Genomic DNA, 20,011 nt, shown 5'->3' with positions numbered 1-20,011 from the left:
AGCTAGATTTGGCATGCATACAATAGATACTCCATGCGACCAATGTAGCTCGGACACCGTACGCTACAATCAGCCGGTGTAGAGCTTTCGTCTTAAACTAAGGAGGCTGGATGGTTAACAAATTAACAAAAATAACGATCATAAACCTAATATCGCCTATCTGTGCATGTACAAATTCTGGAAAACTGATTCTTAGGGAATCCGATAGATAAACAGTTTAATTTCCTTCCTATTAAATAATTAACCTTGTGTTTTAATGCAAATTGGCGTTTATAGGTTTAAAGTTTTAATTTACGACAATGATCAGCTGGTAAAGTTTAAAATCGCGCTTTTGACAGCATTATTCTCAAAATGTAAACTATGCATCAAACTGAGTAACAAGTATAACATGCTCTTGTAATTGAGACGACTGTGAATTTTTCACTTGTAATTTATCAAAAGGGCACCAGAAGAGGAAATATATTAAGCACTCTAAATTATTTTATGTTTTTAATTATTTTTGTACACCAATATGTATACTGCAATACGTCTATTAAACTGGGATTGGACATTAAAAAAAATCAACTTTAATATGACCATCTGATCAACCTAAAGGTCTAATCTTTCTTTGAGAAAAAGGGCAGAAATATAAAACAATACAAAAAAGGATGAAAATTAGCACTTTTCCAACATATTTCCAACGTGTCTTGAAGTACAATTTGAATAATTTTGCAACGATCCTGATCATGTCGATAACTGTGATGGTAAATAAATTATTTCAAATCTGAATTAAAATAATTCAGACTGTAATAAGACTGAATGCAACAAATTTTATCAAAATGTCTAGGGCAGAAATAATTAGACTTGAGCTAATTCATACTACATTGTATCTACCTCGGAAAAAAGGATATGTCAGTGTAGCATAAATCATGCTACATTGTATCTAACTCGGAAAAAAGGATATGTCAGTGAAGCATAAATCATTGGATTTGTTCTGCTTTTTTTCATGCAGTCGTAGGGGCATTACTATAACTTGATTAATTGTGTTTTATTCCAAATCAACATTTTCCTTAGTGATTATGAATAATGTAATTAGAAAAACAATAACATTTTAAAACTTTTTAATATAGTGGTTTCATTAATATTCGTTGAATACCAATTCTCATGGATTTCGTTGTTAAGTTGATCCATGAAATTAAATGTAATTGAAGTGCAAGTTCTACTAACAGTTTGTACTGATAGGGTGATTGGCCACGAATTTTCGTAGCCTTGAAAATGTGATTTTCACTTAATCCACGAAAAATGATACCCTTGAATATTAATGAAACCACAGTATATATATTTCATTTAACACACAATATAATTTATTTACTAGTAATAATAGGCATAATAACTATAAATGGGTGGATAGTTTTGTCAGTTAAACTCATGAAAAAAAGAGCACGATAACACATTAATTATTGCAAGAAGCATTACCATGATGCATAGTATACATAAACAATAGAATTTTTATGCTCTGACATGTTTTCAAAATAAACATTCATTGCTATTTTTTACATTCAATATAAATTACTCATGGTCATTTAGTTCACATGCATTTGAAAATTATAAACACTTTGATTACATGTAATATTGAATTTTCTTTAATTTACGTGTATCATTCTCAGCCACAAAGAGGTTGTCTCTGGTGTCTACACATAAACCGTATGGGTTCTTTAAATGACAGTTGTCAATGAACCGGAGGAATTGTCCGTCTTTATCGATTATGTGGATACGGTTGTTGTCACGATCTGCAATCAGGATATGACTTTGGCTGTCTGTAGTGATGCCATATGGGTCAAATGATACATTGGTAGTAGCTGATATGCCATTGTAAGTAAACCGCAGTTTGCCAGCCTGATTGACCACCACTACTGCATGGGCTCTCCAATCAGACACACATATATCTAGGTTCCTGTTCTCACTGATATATTTAGTACAACCACCTGATGAATAGAGAGGTTGTCCTTTGTCATCGTACTGGATTCTTTGTTTCTCTGTGGAGCCGGAATAACGCACTACTTTTGCTTGTGTTTCTCTTTCATTACTTTCCATTACAACCAGGATATCACCAGAGGAGGTACTACAGACACCGCGAGGTTTCCACCCCTTTAGTGTGATCAATATCACTGTCTCTATTTCTTTTTTCTTTACTATGTTCACAGTTCTATTTTTTTCATCAGTATATACAAGATCCCCGTTTCCTATCACCGCTGTGTCGTCTGCCCAGTTACCTGACTTGGTTTGTATATACTTTAGTAGTCCTCTCTGGAGGTTATACAGTTTCAAAATATTGCTGCTACCCCGAATCCAGATGTCCTCATCACTCAGACAGGACACAGTTGCAATAGATGTATAATCGGTCTTTATCTCTGTGATGATCTGTGGCACATCAATAAGGGACCTCTCTGGTGTAGAGTGCTCAGTACTCGCAGAATCCATTGTGTAGTTGTGTTCTTCTGTGTCGATAGATAATTCTGATAGAGAGCCAAAGTGTTCGTATATTTGGTGCTTGTCAATTTTCTGGGGAGAAAAGCTTGGTAAAGTTACCGTCAGTTTAGGTGGCAATCTTCTGAGTTCTGCATTTCTGGATTTGTAGGCAAACATAAGGCCCGCGTCATCAGAATTTACTAATTTTCTCAGATCTGCAATTATCTGTGTAATATCAGACACCATATGTTTGATATCATCTTCATGCTTATTTAGCACCGTCAGATATTTTGAGTCCATTTCATCAAGATCAAATTTTAGTTTCTTAATAATTTTATCTATTTCTCTGTGCATTTTTTCTCCATGTTTGCTGATATCCGAGGTAACTTTCTGTGAGGATTTATTAAGATTAGCTTTTTGAACCGGAATGTTTGATGAAATCGCTTGATATTTGGGGAAAATAAACTTCTCTAATTCTTGTAAATCTTGTTGTACAGCTGCCCTCTGTTTTTCCAGAATGTTCACTATGTAGACAAATGTATGGCCTTGATGTTCCGTAGAAGAAGTGCACTGCACGCAAACTGGAATGTCGCATTGTTCACAGTAAAGTTCACATATTTTTGAAGAATGATTTGGGCATTTAGTTGAAGATCCTCGCTTTTCAAATGGTACAATTTTGTGTTCTTTGGCAAACTCGGAAAGATGTTCTCCCACACATGCTTTACACAGATGAATGTGGCAAATGTCGCAGTACATAGGAGGAACAGGTGTCTCACAGAGATCACACCGTAACACATCCTGGGCGCTACGTCGAGGGTCCATGGTCAAGTACTGTAAAGGGTATTTATTGAGAATTCTGCAAAAAACCCAAGAAATCATGAACTATCGAGTTATGAATTCAGAACATTTTACACAAAAAGGCTGATATAACTTGCAGCAAAAACCAGTAAAACGAAAGTTGGACGCAAATATGTTTAAGTTCTCGATTTTGACCTTTTTTGTCAATAAATTGTTATCTTAACGTGTGATTAAGTGATGAAAAGGTCGATTTTGTGATGAATTAATACACAGTTCTTACGTTTCATCTCCTCCACACCAATTCCTGAATCTCAAACATGTCTGCAATGTTTTTCCTGTTACATGACGACTGACGTACACGTATCTAACGATAGTATCACGTGTTCAAATTTAAATGCCCAAGATAGGGGTGGATCAATAAGGGCTTCACACTTCCTTTTTAAAAAGGACCAACTTTACAATATTGGTAGATAAGGCATCCCACTTCTAATAAATTGTTCGATTTTTACATAAGAATAATAGTTATCTTTATTTCTGTAAATTGTTTGCCTTTATTCAACGTCTCAAAATATGTTTTTCACGTAACCCATTGTCTTTTATGGTTTTTAAAGAAATTTATTCAGTTGCCTATACAAACATTGTTTGTTAAGTGATATAATATTTACCTTTAATCAAATGTGATGATACCCGCAAATTGCACTCCTCTCTTCATAACAAATGTTCTCTCCGCGAATATATAGATCTGCAAAAACACAACTGAAGGATTGACACTCTGTTGTAAATTATACAAATATTTTTTGAAAAGAATATGAATTTCTCAATTATGTAAAATTACTTTTGATTTTATTTAATCTCTGTTGTGACTGTTTAATGTTCATACCCTACATAATGAGGGACATGGTGTTATAAACTGAAATACAATCATTCAGTTTGATATAAAACTTATATGAACCCAGTACTATCAAGTCTGTACAGAAGTAATACTACTCACATTTAAGAAAGTTGTTCCCTGCTTTTGAAAAAAGACTTTGAGGTTTTTGCGAAAGTATTTTTAGTTATCTTCACACATAGCGTAAGCATTTTAATTGACCTTTCTGTTCTAAGTGCAACTTACAGAGATTTTGCATTTTCCTTAATTATTTTTTTCCGAATGAAGCATATGACAATATAAACTTATTTGATTAAAAAGAAAGGTAAAAATTAGAATGTTGACTTTTTTGTCCTAATACGACAAAGTTTTCATGCACAAAAATTCAACCAGCAATGAAATTATTTAAAAGTCTCAAATGTTTACTTAATTATTAAAGAATTGTCAGAAAGTTCTTTTTAATGAAAAAAGAAATTATACATGTAAGTACGAATCATTATTGAAATGTTCAATATCGCATAAAATAAATTAATTTTGTGCAAATCATTAAAAACAATATTTACTAAATAATCCAAAATATGTTGAATGTGCAAACTTTATAAAGTACAGGTGACCAAAATTGTCTACCGAGAAGCAGAACCACCCTCTCCAACGATAACCAATATACTCATTGACTTGTTTTAAGCAGACATTGTACAAAAAATATAAAAACACAGGGGTTGTCACTATTCTTGATTGAAACTGTTTATTGATTTAATGCGTGAAAATAAGATTTAATGCGTACATGAATGTTATACAAAGCTATATAAAAACATGATTATTCAGTTCATTTACATTCTTCACATAAAGAGTTTAGGACTTTTAGCGAAAGAGTAGATATTCTGATTAAATTTTTATCAACGTTGTTTCATTGAACTATTTTTGGCAGTACTAAAAAATTAACAGATAAATCAGTTGTATTCTATCTTGAAAATATTTGATATGATATCGAAGCTTCATGAAAAAATAATCAAAGTACATGTACTTATGTTAGAGATAACTAGACTCAGCTTCGTTTTTTTTGTCTTACTCGAAATTAATGTCAGTATGGCTCAAAGCATAAAAACACAACATATGTGATAGAAACAATTAATAAATTTTTAAAAACTATCATATTTCAATGTATCATTCGTTTTATACGATATGTTTACAAGTGATATATGAATTATAAATAGGTAGATAGTTTAGTCAGTTAAACTGATTAAAAAGGCACACGATAATATATTTGTTATTACAACAAGCTTGATCATGAGATATAGGATACTAGTACATTTACATTAGCGTAACTATTTTAAATTCCTTATATTACGCGAGTACTTCATTCCGCGATACCACTGGTTTGCATTAAATCGCAGGAATATGAAATCACGAACGTACTTTTCTCCATTGCTTTTAGTCTTAACTCTCAGAAAATAATGGCGAGATTTTAAAATCCGCGAAGGGTGCTTCACGCGCGCAAAATTACGCGATTATTAATTCCTTGCGTTTAATCAGGAATCTATAGTATATGCTTACATGTTTTAAACATAAACATATTCAATGTCGTATTTTACATTCAATATGTATATTCTTGGTCATTTAATTGGCATGCATTTGGAAACTATGAACTCTATGATTACTTGTAATATTGAATTTTCTTTACTTTACATGTTTTGCTATCAGCCACAAAGAGATTGTCCTTTGTGTCTACACATAGACCAAATGGTTCCTTTAAATGGCAGTTGTCAATTAATCGGAGAAACTGGCCGTCTTTATCGATAATGTGGATACGGTGATTCTCAAGATCTGCTATCAGGATCCGACTTTGGCTGTCTGTAGTGATGCCATATGGATCGAATGATTCCGGAAGACCAGTATACACAAACCGGAGTTTCCCTGCCTGGTTGACCACAACAACTGCATGGAATCCATAATCTGATACACAGATATCTTGGTTCCTGTTCTCACTGATGTATTTAGTAAAATCACCTGATGAATAGAGAGCTTGTCCATTTTCATTGTATTGTATGCTTTGTTTCTCAATGAAGTCAGAATAACACACAACTTTTGATGGTGTTTGCCAATCATCACTGTCCAAAACAACTAGGATATCACCAGAGGAGGTACTACAGACACCGCGAGGTTTCCATCCATGTAGTGTGATCACTGTCTCTATTTCTTCATTCCTCACTATGTTTACAGTTTTATTTGTTTTATCAGTATATACTAAATCCCCACTTCTTTTTACTGCTACGTCCTCTGCACGCTTCCCTGACTTGGTTTTGATTGACTTCAGTAGCCCTATTTTGATGTTGTACAGTCTCAAAATGTTGTTGTTACCCTGAATCCAGATGTCCTCATCATTCAGACAGGACACATTTTCAGCATATGTATAATCGGTTTTTATCTCTGTGACTATCTGTGGCACATCAATAAGGGACCTCTCTGCTGGAGAGTGCTCAGTACCTAGTTTGTAGTTGTATTCTTCTGTTTCGATAGATAATTCAGACAGAGAGCCAAACTGTTCAAACATCTGATGTTTGTCAATTGTCTGAGGAGAAAAGCTTGGTAGAGTAACCATCAGTTTAGGTGGCAATCTTCTGAATTCTGCATTTCTAGATTTGTAGTCAGAGACAAAGCCGGCTTCTTCGAAAATGATAAATTTTTTCAGATCTGTAATTGTCCTTGTGATATCAGAAAGCATTTGTTTGATTTCATCTTCAAGTTTATTTAAGGCAGTCAGATATTTGGAGTCCATATCATCAAGATCAGATTTTAGTTTCTTGATAATTATATCTATTTCCCTGTGCATTTCTTCTCCATGTTTGCTAATATCCGAGGCAATTTTCTGTGAGTTTTTTTTAAGATTAGCTTTCTGAACCGGAATGTTTGATGCAATCTCTTGATATTTGGGCAAAATAGACATCTCTAATTCTTGTAAATCTTTCTGTAAGACAGATGTTTGTTTTTCCAGAATGTTCTCTATGTAGACAAATGTATGACCTTGATGTTTTGTGGAAGAAATGCACTGCGCACAGATTGGAATGTCGCATTGTTCACAGTGAAGTTCACATATTTTTGAAGAGTGATTTGGGCATTTAGGTGTAGATCCCCGCATTTGAAATTGTACAATTTTGTGTTCTTTGGCAAAGTCAGAGTGATGTTCCCCCACACATGCTTTACACAGATGTATGTGGCAAATGTCGCAGTGCATAGAGGGAACAGGTGTCTCACATAGATCACACCGTAACACATCCTGCAGGCTGTACTCAGGATCCATTGTCAGGTACCGTAACGGGTATTTGTTGAGGATTCTGCAAAATACCGAAATCATGAACTATCAAATTATAATTTTAGAACTTTTTACACAAAAAGCTGATATATTTTTAAGTTAATAACAAGTAAATTGAAAGTAGGACACGTAAATAGTTAAAATTTTCGATATTGATATTTTTTGTAGATCACTTTTTTTTTTATCTTAACGGGTTATTAACTGAAAAAAACGGTTGACTTGTGATACAAAAATACAAAATTCTTACTTTCACCTCTTTCAAACCAATTCCCAAATCACTAACATGGCTGAAATCTTTCGACTGTCACACGACGACTGTCGTATCTAACGACACTATCACGTGTTCAAATTAAAACGCCTAGGTTAGGGGTGGATCATTGGGGCGTCCTACTTTCTCTTTTAAAAGTGCCAACTTTAAAATATGGGTAGATATGGCGTTGCACCTCCGACTTTTGTCCAATTTTCACACAAAAATAATAGCTATCTTACTGTAAATTGTTCGCCTTTATTCAACGTCTCAAAAAATTGACATCCCTTTTCTTCACGCACCCCACGGTTGTTTATTATTTTTTTAAAAAATTTATTCATTTGCCTTTTTAAACATATTTTGTAAGGTGATATAAAATGTTCCCCTAATCAAGTGTGATAATATCCATAAATGACGTACCTGCATAATGATATATGGGCTCTCCGGGAATATATAGATCTTCTACAACACATCTGAAGGATTCACATTCTGTTGTTGATTAAACATTTTAGAAATATTCTTTGAAAAGTAAAGAATATGAATTTCTCCAATATATAAAACCATTTGATTTCATTAAAGCTCTCTTTTGTCTGTTTAATGTTTGCACCCTACATATTGAGGGGGCATGTTGTTTTTATTATTTCAGTGTCCTCATGTACGTCTCTGTAATTACTTTAATAACAGAATTTTTAAAAAAAAGATAATTAGAGGACCATTTCAGCGCCGCAACAACACACCAGCTTATAACAAGAGGAACAACTATGCTTATTTTAAATGTTTTAATATACTTTAGAATAAGCTACAGGTTTCAAAATGTTACAGTATGAATATAAGAGATTTAATATGAAAAACATTTTATGTTACGTAGATAAATAATTATCATCATTGATTATTATATTATTTTATATTAGTAAACATATTTACAATTGTAAGTAACGGCTGGATTTTATGGATCAGGTGAGTAATGGTGTCCACTTATCTCTTTATTTAACATGAGATATTCTTATTCCAGTACTTGATATAATAAATTTTCAACGAAGTTTTGATGTTTTTAACCTTTTTTGGACCGGTTCAAAAGTTTTTTGTTAAGACCAAAGTTTATAGAGTAATTCTTTTAAAAAATTGATATCTGTTTTCTCTTCATTATTTGGTGAACGCAATGAATTCTTTATACTAAATTGATGAAGCATGATATTTTTAAATACGATTAATAAATACTTTATTCAGAGTATGAATATAAATGCAGGTGATTTTAAATAAGATTAATGTATGTACAAAATATTTTTCTCATCATTTTGTTATAAGCATCAATTTAGTGTATCTATATGTATGAAATTAATACCAACAAGATATTTTAGGAGACTTAAAAAATATTTTAAATGTGTTTCAAAATCACAATTACATAATAAATTTGCAAAAAAATCTATAATAAATGACAAGTATTATGACTGAATCACTAAATCGTTTGAGGACAGATATACCAGAAATGTGATGCAAAAAAAGAAAATTTCCATGAAGTATTAATAGTTTTTGACATTTTGTTCATAAATTTAGAGAAAAGTTGCCACTATTTATTACAATTAACTGAAACCACAAAAGAGAGATCTAGTCTAGAATCTAAAATTTAAATTTTTGGCGGATCTGAAATTGATTGTGAGGCGATTAGTACACGTGCCCTACTACGATGACCATTTTTCATGTAACATTATAATTCCCTTAATTCATTTTTAATTCTTCATGAATGTTTTCGCTGTCTTAGTGATTTACATGTGTATCGGTATGATTTCTGTGACGTAACACTTGAATTGACTGTTATGCTTTATTATTTATATATTTTTATATTAATAACAATCTTTAGTATTGGTACCCTTACCAGTCTGGTGTTATCTCTAACTTAAAGTAGTTAGTAATGATTGACAGGGGTCGTCCCGTAGTTCTTTCCACACATGCTTTGGTTGTTTACGTTGCGGCCATTTTGCTTTTTCTTGAAATTACCCATAGCTCCGTATTCTATTTTTATAACGAAGTGCATTTTGGTGGATGCATTTGATTTACTTGTCTACATCTATTATAAAATACTTATAAGTTATTATTTTTTAGCTTGCATTCAATTATTTTAAAATTGTTTTATTTATTTACTGAACAGAAATATTTTTTGCAATTTCATGTAAATTGATACGAAAACGGGATTATGATTGGATAATCTTTTTAACGGGATGAGATTAACGTATTTTATTGGTCATAATTTAACGTGTGCTTTTGATACTCTATAAATACCCAGACGCTGAGAAACATGTGCTCTCTCCTTATTGTTGTGTGCTAAGGTTTGTAGTGTTTCTGTACCTACATTGTACATGTACGTGACTGAAGTACATTTATATTAATAGGGTTTATTTAATTGTTATTTCTAGTTATAGTGCTAATTTAATTCATATTTACTAGTTCAGTACTAGTTATGTTTACTTTATGCTAGAAGTTGTAACTAGTAGCGGAGATATTAATTTGTTCGTACTAGCGATTTTGTAGAGAGTTAGGGAATATTCTATACGACTTTATATGAGTTTAATAAAACAACAATAGAAAACCCGTATATTTAAAGAAAAAATAAAAAAATGAGTCAATAATTCAAATTTTAAATAATGCATAAAAACTCTAATTTTAGGCAAATGATCAAAAAACTATTTGCAAAATATTCCGAAATATGTTGAATATGCAGACTTTTCGAACTAAAGGTGACCCATAATGTCTATCGGATCACAGACGAAAAAAAAAAACTCTACAGTCGATACACACTGACATGTTTTTTTTTTTGTGGAGACATTGTACAAATTATTTATAAACACACGGGTTGTCACATTTATTTATATTTATGTTTATTTATATATTTATTAATTTATTGAGTTTATAAACAGAATGTGTGAAAATAAATGATAAGGCATGCATGCATATTATAGACAGCTATGTAGAAATTTATTCAGTTATTTACATTTTTCACTTAAAAAGTAATATTGGATTTTTTTTCAATTTACTTGTTTTGAACTCAGCCACAAAGAGGTTGTCTTTGATTTCCACACAGAAACCATATACACTCCGTAAATTACAAATCTCAATGTAGGGGAGGAACTTTCCGTCCTGATCAAGGATGTGGATACGATTATTGTCATGGTCTGCTGTCAGAATCCGACTCTGGCTGTCTGTAGCAATACCGTGGGGATACAATGATTCCTTAACTGTTTTATTTACTTCCTGAGATTCCCACAGCTTTACCAGAAATAAGACTTAAAAAATTTACACATTCAGCTCAACTTTATTCGAATAATTTCCCCCCATATAAGATTCTTTTGCACCTGAAAAACAAGTAATGTTAATCATCGGAAAACTTCTTGGATATGATTATGGTGACCTCAAATGTTCATTTTTTTTATTTGGGACCCATGAAACATGCAATATGCCATTTTTTGAAATATTGGGCCCCAAACAGATATGATATTTTTTCTGAAATGATTGCTAAAATTGGGATGAAAAATGATTATTTTAAGAATCAAGCAAATGTTTTTAGTTTTAACTTTTATTTAATTATGATATCAATACAGTATGAAATTAAATACAATTATTGCAATTTTCAGCAAATCAAATTTCACAAATAAAATGAAGCGCAACATATATTTCCCATGAAACAAACATTTCTGAAAACCATTCCTAAAGACGTAAGACCACTACCTAAATAAACTGATGGTCCTATATAAGAAAGAGGTTCGCCATTGTCTGTCAAATATGGCAACGTTACAGAATTCCTTGATCCTTGTATCCAAACACCTAAGATTGACTCTTTTTTCTACAAAAATTAATTTAAAAAAAGAAAAGTTACACGTGTATTGTTTTTTGCCATTTGAATGTCTACAAAACTAACTAATCAATTTGAATTAATATAATTAAAGTGATTTGTAATCACAGGACCAAATCGGAAGAAATCGTCCGCTTATGATTTTAATAAATTAGGCAGTATTTTCTCTATTTTTTGGAGGCGTAAAACGAAGGAGAAATGAAATAAAAATAAGCTTTTAGCAAAATATCAACCCATGAAAACGGATACATAAGACAGCGTTTGATTGTTTTAAAAACTTTGTTAAAAAGTTTGCATTAACATTGAGAATCTGGAAAAAATTATAATTATGTGAATAAATAAGTGACTAGATTTGGTATGATGTTGAAAAAACAAAAAATGAAAAGATGACACATACGTTAATATCATGTTCAATTTTATTAATTTTAAAAGATGGTAGAACAACGAGAAGGCAATCAAACACCTGGCGAAGAATCAAAATAGCAAATAATAATATTATTATGTCCTTTCATATTATAATAAAAATAATTGAACAAAAGCAGAGCTTGTAAACATCCTGGTTTACAACATGATTACACAATAGGAGTACATTCCTATCGAAATATAAAAACAAAATCAGGATGATTTCGTAGAATAACATTTTATTAATTGTTTTATTGATTGTTTCATTGAAACCGAAAGAAGGAACAAGATGATTCAGTGTAGCAAACCGGTATTGTATAAATAGTCATAAACCACTTAACGGTATGATTTTTGTATTAGATTTACACACTGTCAGATTTAAAAAGATTGTATAGACATGTTCAAACTTAAATTAATTAATGTAAAACTGTTAAATGTTGACTCAAAAGAATATTTTAACGTTCCTATTTCAAAGAGGGATTATTATTAAAGAGGACCTAATGGCGTGGCCATTTTTGGACGATATCAAACTCCCGTACAAGAAGTCAGTTGGAGCTCTGTATGAAAATATAAAAATATAAAGCATGCAAAATATAAAAATTCCAAAGTTACACTATATAGATTATTTCTTTCCTAAATGATTGTTTATATATACATTCATTTTAACTCAATAATTTTTATATATATAATAAAAATATTAATAAAAATATAGATACATAAACTATCTATAAAAATATTTGGTTTCATTATTATAAAGGTTTGATTGTACAATTTACAACATCCAGTTTGATAAAAAAAAATTATGTGAACCCAATACTATCAAGTCCGTAGATTAATACTACTACTCACATTTAAGAAGGTTGTTCCCTGCATTAAAAAAAAGTCTATAAGGTTTTTGTGAAAGTATGTTTAGTAATCTACACACATAGCGCAAGCATTTTAATTGACCTTTCTGTTCAGAAAGTGCAACTTACAGAGATATTGCATTTCCTTAAATATTTTTTTCCGAATGAAGCATATGGCCAAAAAACCCTTATTTGATTAAAAATAAAGGTAAAAAATTACAATGTTGACTTTTTGTCCTAATACGCCGTAGTTTATATGCACAAGAATTCAATCAGCAATGAAAGTAGTTAAAAGTCTCAAATTTTTACTAAAATTATTAAAGACGTGTCGGAAAAATGTTATTATTGAAAAAAAAAATTAAAAGTATAAGTCATTATAAAAATGTTGAATATCGCATAAAATTAACTAATTTTGTGCAAATCATTAAAAACACTGTTTGCTAAATGATCCAAAATATGTTGAATGTGCAGACCTTTTAAAGTACAGGTGACCAAAAATGTATACCGAAAAGCAGAACAATCCTCTACATGTATAACCAATATACTCATTGACATGTTTAAGCAGACATTGTACAAAATATATAAAAACACAGGGGTTGTCACAATTCTTTTTTGAAACTGTTTATTGATGTAATGCTTGAAAATAAGATTTAAGGCTTACATAAATGTTATAAGCTAAATAAAAACTTAAACATTCAGTTCATTTAGATTTTTCACATAAAGAGTTTAGGCTCAAACAAAATTGGACTTTCAGCGAAAGAGAAGAAATTCTTACTAAATTTTTCAAAAGTTGTTTCATTGAACTTTTTTTGGCAGTACTATAAAATTAACAGGTAAATCAGTTAAATTTAACCTTGAAAACAAATTGATATAATATCAAAGCTTCATGTAAAAAAGAACACCAAAGTACATGTAATTAGTTTAGAAAAAATTAGACTCAGCTTCTTTATTTTTATCTTACTGGAAAAGAAATGGTAGTATGGCTAAAAGCATAAAACCACAACCTATGTAATGAAAACAATTAATAACTTTTTTGAAACTTTCATTTTTCAATATATTATTCATTTTATACGATATGTTTACTAATAATATATAAAATATAAATGGGTGGATAGTTAAGTCAGTTAAATTGATTATAGAAGTACGTGATAACACATTAGTTGTTACAACAAGCCTGATCATAAGGTTTAGTATACTAGTACATTAACACTAGCATAACTATGTGCTGACATGTTTTAAACATAAACATATTCATTGTCGTTTTTTACGTTCCATATGTAAATTTCTGGTCATTCAACATGCATTTGGAAAATATGAAAAATATCATTACTTGTAATATTGAATTTTCTTTACTTGACATGTTTTGTTATCAGCCACAAAGAGATTGTCCTTTGTGTCTACACATAGACCGAAAGGTTTCTCCAAATGGCAGTTGTCAATAAAACGGAGAAACTGACCGTCGCTATCGACAATGTGGATACCGTGGTTGACAGGATCTGCTATCAGGATATGACTTTGGCTGTCTGTAGTGATGCCATATGGATAGAATGTTTTCTTTGTATAAAAGGGAAGACCAGTGTACGTAAATCGGAATTTCCCTGCCTGGTTGACCACCACTACTGCACAGGCTTTCCAATCAGAGACACATATGTCTAGGTTTCTGTTCTCACTGATGTGTTTAGAATTACCACCAGATGAATAGAGAGCTTGTCCATTTTCATTGTACTGTATGCTTTGTTTCTCAGTGGAGCCAGAATAACGCACAACTTTTGATGGTGTGTACCAATCATCATTGTACATAGCAACCAGGATATCACCACAGGAGGTACTACAGACACCTAGAGGTGTCCATCCCTGTAATGTGACCAATGTTTCTATTTCTTTATTCTTTACTATGTTCACAGTTATATTTATTCCATCAGTATATACTAGATCCCCTCTTCTTGTGACTGCTAAGTCGGTTACATGGTTCCCTGACTTGGTTTTGATCGACGTTAATAGTCCTCTCTGGAGGTTGTACAGTTTCAAAATGTTGTCGTTGCCCTGAATCCAGATGTCCTCATCACTCAGACAGGACACATTTGCAGTATATTCATAATCGGTCTTTATCTCTGTGATGATCTGTGGCACATCAATAAGGAACCTCTTTGGTGTAGAGTACTCAGTACTCGGAAAATCCATTGTGTAGTTTTGTTCTTTTGTTTCGATAGATAATTCTGATAGAGAGCCAAAGTGGGCGGATATTTGTTGTTTGTCAATTTTCTGGGGAGAAAAGCTTGGTAAAGTGACCGTCAGTTTAGGTGGGAATCTTCTGAATTCTGCATTTCGGGATTTGTAGGCAGAGACAAGGCCGATGTCATCAGAATTTAATATTTTTTTCAGATCTGCAATTGTCTGTGTGATATCAGATAGCATGTGTTTGATTTCTTCTTCATGTTTATTTAAGGCAGCCAAGTATTTGGAGTCCATTTCTTCAAGATCAGATTTTAGTTTCTTGATAATTACATCTATTTGTCTGTGCATTTCTTCTCCATGTTTGCTGATATCCGAGGCAATTTTCTGTGAAGATGTTTTAAGGGTACCTTTCTGAACCGGAATACTTGATGCAATCTCTTGATATTTGGGAAAAATTAACTTCTCTAATTCTTGTAAATCTTTCTGTAAAACTGACCTCTGTTTTTCCAGTATTTTCACTATGTAGACAAATGTATGACCTTGATGTTTTGTGGAGTAAATGCACTGCGCACAGATTGGAATGTCGCATTGTTCACAGTAATTTTCACATATTTTTGAAGAATGATTTGGGCATTTAGTTGTAGATCCTCGCTTTTCAAAGGGTACAATTTTGTGTTCTTTGGCAAACTCGGAAAGATGTTCCCCCACACATGCTTTACATAGATGTACGTGGCAAATGTCGCAGTACATAGGAGGAACAGGTGTCTCACAGAGATCACACCGTAACACATCCTGGGCGCTACGTCGAGGGTCCATGGTCAAGTACTGTAACGGGTATTTATTGAGAATTCTGCCAAAAAAAAAATCATGAACTATCAAATTAAGATTTCAAAACTTTTTACACAAAATAACTGATTTAACTTGAAGCAAAATCCAGTAAACTGAAAGTAGGACACAAATATTGTTAACGTTCTCGATTTTGACCTTTTTTTTGTAGATCAGTTTTTTTTACTCGACGACTGATAAAACTGTTATTTTTTATGATACTTAATATATTTACAAATTTCTTACGTTTCATCTCTTTCCCAACAATTCCTTCATCACAAACATGGCATTAAACCTCGAATGAAACATGGCGATTGTCGAATTTATTCCAGGTCTATCGATACTATCACGTGTTCAAATTTAAATGCCAAGGCTAGTGGTGGATCTATGGGAGCGCTCTATTTTTCTTTTTTCCAACTATATCACACCTCTGATAATTTAAGTACATCCTATTTTTGCACAAAAATAATAGTAATTTGACTCTGAATTGTTCACCTTTTTTCAACGTCCCATGGCAAGTATTTAACACCCTTTTTTCTCTTCATTTAACCTAAGGATGTCCTTGATTATTCATTTTACTTCAAAAAGTTTCTGTTAGGATTTGTTTTTACATATTTTGTTAGATCATATAATATTTTACCATCATCCGGAGTGTTGATACCCCGCAACTTACACATTTCCCTTCATTGTTATCTTGGCTCTTTCCTCGAATATATAAATGTGCGACACTTCTACATGTACGACAGAAGTAATTTATACTTTGTTGTGGATTAAATTATCTAAAAATATTCATTTGGAAAAATAAATTTCGATTTCTCATTTCAATAAATTCACTCTCAAATACCTGTAAGCTTGTTTTATGTGGCTGTTTAATGTTTATAAATTTGTACAAAAAAATTAAATCTTTCACCATTGCCTCATCAAAATTTGAGAGTTACTAAATTTCCGATTAGATATAGCATTATTAATGGTTAACACTCCCTGTCACATCGGGAGACGTCTTCAAGACTGTGCTGCTATGTCCTCTAAGAAAATTCAGAACGCCGGGGTAGGCGCAATAAAGTATCCTACAGCACCGAACCAACACTCAAGCTTATGACAAAAGGAACAACCCTGCATATTTTCAAGGTCTCAATAATTGCTTAAGTGTAAGCTACAGAGGCCATGTTCGTGAAATTATCTAAGATCTATTTTAAGACATTTATTAAGAATAATATTAATATTTAGACAATTCTGAGATATATCTTGAAAGACATATCTTATGGTCACTATAAGACATATCTTATGGTCACTATAAGACATATCTTATGGTCACTATAAGACATATCTTATGGTCACTATAAGACATATCTTATGGTCGCTATAAGACATATCTTATGGTCGCTATAAGACATATCTTATGGTCACTATAAGACATATCTTATGGTCACTATAAAACATATCTTATGGTCACTATAAGACATATCTTAAGATGTTATCTTAAGCTCAGACGTTTCTTAGTTAGGATGCCGTATTTTCCCAAATACAAATGTGAAGTAGCTATGTGAATGCCTATAAAAAAACATATTTAGATAATTGTAATTGTATCATTATGTTACTTATGTTGTCTTTGATCATCCATTGAGGATTGATATGTTTCAATAATCCTGATGATTTCGTATCGACGATAACATCTTTATACTTGATTAACATGCGTGTCTAAAAATTATATTAAATTTTCTCAATTTTTATCACCAATAATAAATATTAGTAAGCGATGAACACCTTAAAAAGAGTCAATTTTTTTGGGACAGAGCTTCAAACACTCAAAACATCAGTTATAAGATCAAACCATATAACTCCAAGGTAAGGGCAAGAAAGAATACATGGGAATTTTTAAAACTAAGGAAAGAGGAATCGTTTTATATACGCCTTTAAAACTGTATTGCCAATGGTATGTACAAGTCATACTATTTATTTTGTGTTCATTGATTTTCAATTGCATTTTAGCAACTGCTATTGCCCCCATTTATTAAAAACAAAAGAAGTGTAGGCACGTTTTAAAAAAAAAATATACATTTTCTATCACAATCACCAATATTTTTATCATTGATTTGGCATTATATTCCGATCATATATAATCCACCGCATATAATTTTCAGGATTAAATACAAGCAGAAGCTACAAAAGTTCAATCGAATTTAGAAATAGTTTATAAAATTTAAAACGGATAATCATATAAACTTAAGGTTGCAAAATTCATGCGCGGATCTAGCAGGGGGTTGGGATGTTTGAAACTCAACCTTATTAACTTCCGGATCAGCACCGGTTTACGCAATTAAAAAGATACATAACGAATTGCAGGGCAGCGTTTTATATGTGTCTGATTTTTTGCAGATTGGTAAATATAACAAACGACAGTCGCTGTGATATTTTTGAAATGATATATGATTGTTGTTAAAAAATAATCCACCAATCACTTCATTTAATATCCAGTTAAATTCTTTAATACTGAATTTTAGGGAATTAGGACGATGAGCAGATCACGTTCTTTCCTATAAATAATAGACCTTGCAAATACCAGGCCGAGTGCAGTTGAAGTGCATATGACTTGGCGCGCATTTTATTCTTATGCAGTCGAAGATGCAAAAGTGTTAGATATCTTATTGTGTTCTTTAAAGTCTAAACTATGACATTCACAGGATGAATATCTGCCATTCATCAACTGAAAGTTAACTGAAAGGTAGTTAAAAGGTGAATGTATATCATATCTTTGCCATTCAGGCACATTTCAAAACCGTTCACTTAATGGTACATCTAAATCATTAAATTAATTAGATAAAATGCTAAAATGGCACTATCGATAGAAATATTTTCTTGTATTGTTTTGTATGCATTTAAACGAAGAAAATTGTAAACCTAGCTGTAGTAATTGAGGTGGCCATGAATTTGTTCAAATAACTAAAGCATTAATATCTAAGAAATATATAAGCAGTTTATACGATTTCACTTCTTAAATCTATTTGTTCCAAGCAAATAGGTATCTCGCTTTTTGCCAAATTAAAAGAAAAGTAGGTATTGAAAAAATTTAACTTGGCACAATCTCTTGATCAGACAGGAGGACAACCTTTTTTCATTGTTTTGTTACACTTTAGACTAGTTTACATATACTATAAATAAAAGAAATAGGACTGAAATACCAAATTGTATACAAAAAATGGTTATTTGACGCTTTCCTCTTCGAGTTGAAATGAGTCCTACTGTAACATTTGTTTACGTATAAGAGTAAGACTAGCCAATCAGGTGTGGTAAAAAGGTGATTCTTAAAATAAACTATACGGTAGTTTATTTGTATTCAAGACATTTCATTAAAAATGGTGCAAATTATATAAAGATAATTCAGTAAAACAAAAATATTTACTGACATCTTTGACGCTTATTATATATGTACATATGTATCTTATTTCATATCTATCGATAAATTCATTGAAAACAACAAACGTATAAAAGACATGGCTAGATAACCTCAATTGATTAAACAAATAATCTGGTTATGGTCCTTACTAAAAGTTTATATCACAGTTAGCACTGCTACATGCTGACATATTCTAAGAATAAACATATTCAGTGATGTACATTTTCTATGTCTACTAACACAGAGTCATTTAACTGGCACTGGAAAATTATAAACACTTTGTTTACTTGCAATATTGAATTTTCTTTACTTTACATGTTTTACTTTCAGCCACAAGGAGGTAATCTTTGCTGTCCATAGATAAACCAAATGGACTATCTAAATGACAATTATCAATGTAGCGGATGAATTGTCCGTCCTTATCCAGGATGTGGATACGGTGATTGTTAAAATCGGCTATCAGGATCCGACTTCGGCTATCTGTAGTAATGCCATATGGACTAAATGATGGCTTGTTTGCAGAGGGATGCCCAGTGTATTTAAACCGGAGTTTCCCGGCCTTGTTGACCACAACTACTTCACGGGCTTTCCAGTCCGACACACATACATCTAAGTTTCTGTTTTGTGTGATGTATTTAGAACTTCCACCTGATGAAAAAAGAGGTTGTCTATTGTCATCATACTGAATAATTTGTTTTTCTGTGAAGCCATAGTAACGCACAACTTTTGTTTGTTTAAGATCATAACTGTCCATCACAACCATGAGGTCACCAGAGGAGGTACTACAAACACCAAAGGGTTTCCACCCCCGTAGTCTGATCACTGTCTGTATATGTGTATTCTTCACTATGTTAA

The 20,011-nt window shown here is 31.9% G+C and overlaps 3 protein-coding genes across 4 annotated transcripts in view; all 3 read right to left on the bottom strand.

Annotated features, from left to right (window-relative positions):
- The window catches only part of LOC117683830 (tripartite motif-containing protein 2-like), a 32,309-nt gene extending 15,989 nt beyond the window's left edge, over positions 1-16,320 (bottom strand). The window contains exons 1-2 of one of the 2 annotated variants that reach the window (XM_066073710.1): positions 16,009-16,299; positions 13,173-15,787 (exon numbers count right to left, since the gene is read on the bottom strand). In XM_066073710.1, the coding sequence (XP_065929782.1) occupies positions 14,089-15,753 (1,665 nt within the window). In that variant the 5' untranslated portion in view covers positions 15,754-15,787; positions 16,009-16,299 and the 3' untranslated portion in view covers positions 13,173-14,088. Of the gene's footprint in view, positions 1-13,172; positions 15,788-16,008 lie in introns of those variants that run through there. The other variant, XM_066073712.1, reaches the window with a different exon arrangement.
- LOC105331244 (tripartite motif-containing protein 3-like) lies at positions 933-3,609 on the bottom strand. The gene is made up of 2 exons (XM_020068531.3): positions 3,527-3,609; positions 933-3,304 (listed from the first exon to the last, which is right to left on the bottom strand). Exon 2 carries the CDS (start codon positions 3,268-3,270, stop codon positions 1,600-1,602), a length of 1,671 nt encoding a protein of 556 aa, XP_019924090.3. The 5' UTR covers positions 3,271-3,304; positions 3,527-3,609; the 3' UTR covers positions 933-1,599.
- LOC136272535 (E3 ubiquitin-protein ligase TRIM71-like) lies at positions 4,842-7,753 on the bottom strand. Its single transcript, XM_066074287.1, has 2 exons — positions 7,672-7,753; positions 4,842-7,446 (listed from the first exon to the last, which is right to left on the bottom strand). The coding sequence occupies exon 2, from the start codon at positions 7,410-7,412 to the stop codon at positions 5,769-5,771; it is 1,644 nt and encodes a 547-aa protein (XP_065930359.1). The 5' UTR covers positions 7,413-7,446; positions 7,672-7,753; the 3' UTR covers positions 4,842-5,768.
- Positions 16,321-20,011: the final 3,691 nt, after the last annotated feature.

The sequence above is a fragment of the Magallana gigas genome, chromosome 10 (genome assembly GCF_963853765.1).
Source record: "Magallana gigas chromosome 10, xbMagGiga1.1, whole genome shotgun sequence".
Classification (NCBI taxonomy): domain Eukaryota; kingdom Metazoa; phylum Mollusca; class Bivalvia; order Ostreida; family Ostreidae; genus Magallana; species Magallana gigas.
Note: the sequence above shows the minus strand (reverse complement) of the source record. Positions and strands in the feature narration are given on the sequence as shown.

Coding starts and splice junctions, on each gene's coding strand:
- LOC105331244 (XM_020068531.3), bottom strand. CDS start 3,270: ATGGACCCTCGACGTAGCGCCCAGGATGTGTTACGGTGTGATCTCTGT.
- LOC136272535 (XM_066074287.1), bottom strand. CDS start 7,412: ATGGATCCTGAGTACAGCCTGCAGGATGTGTTACGGTGTGATCTATGT.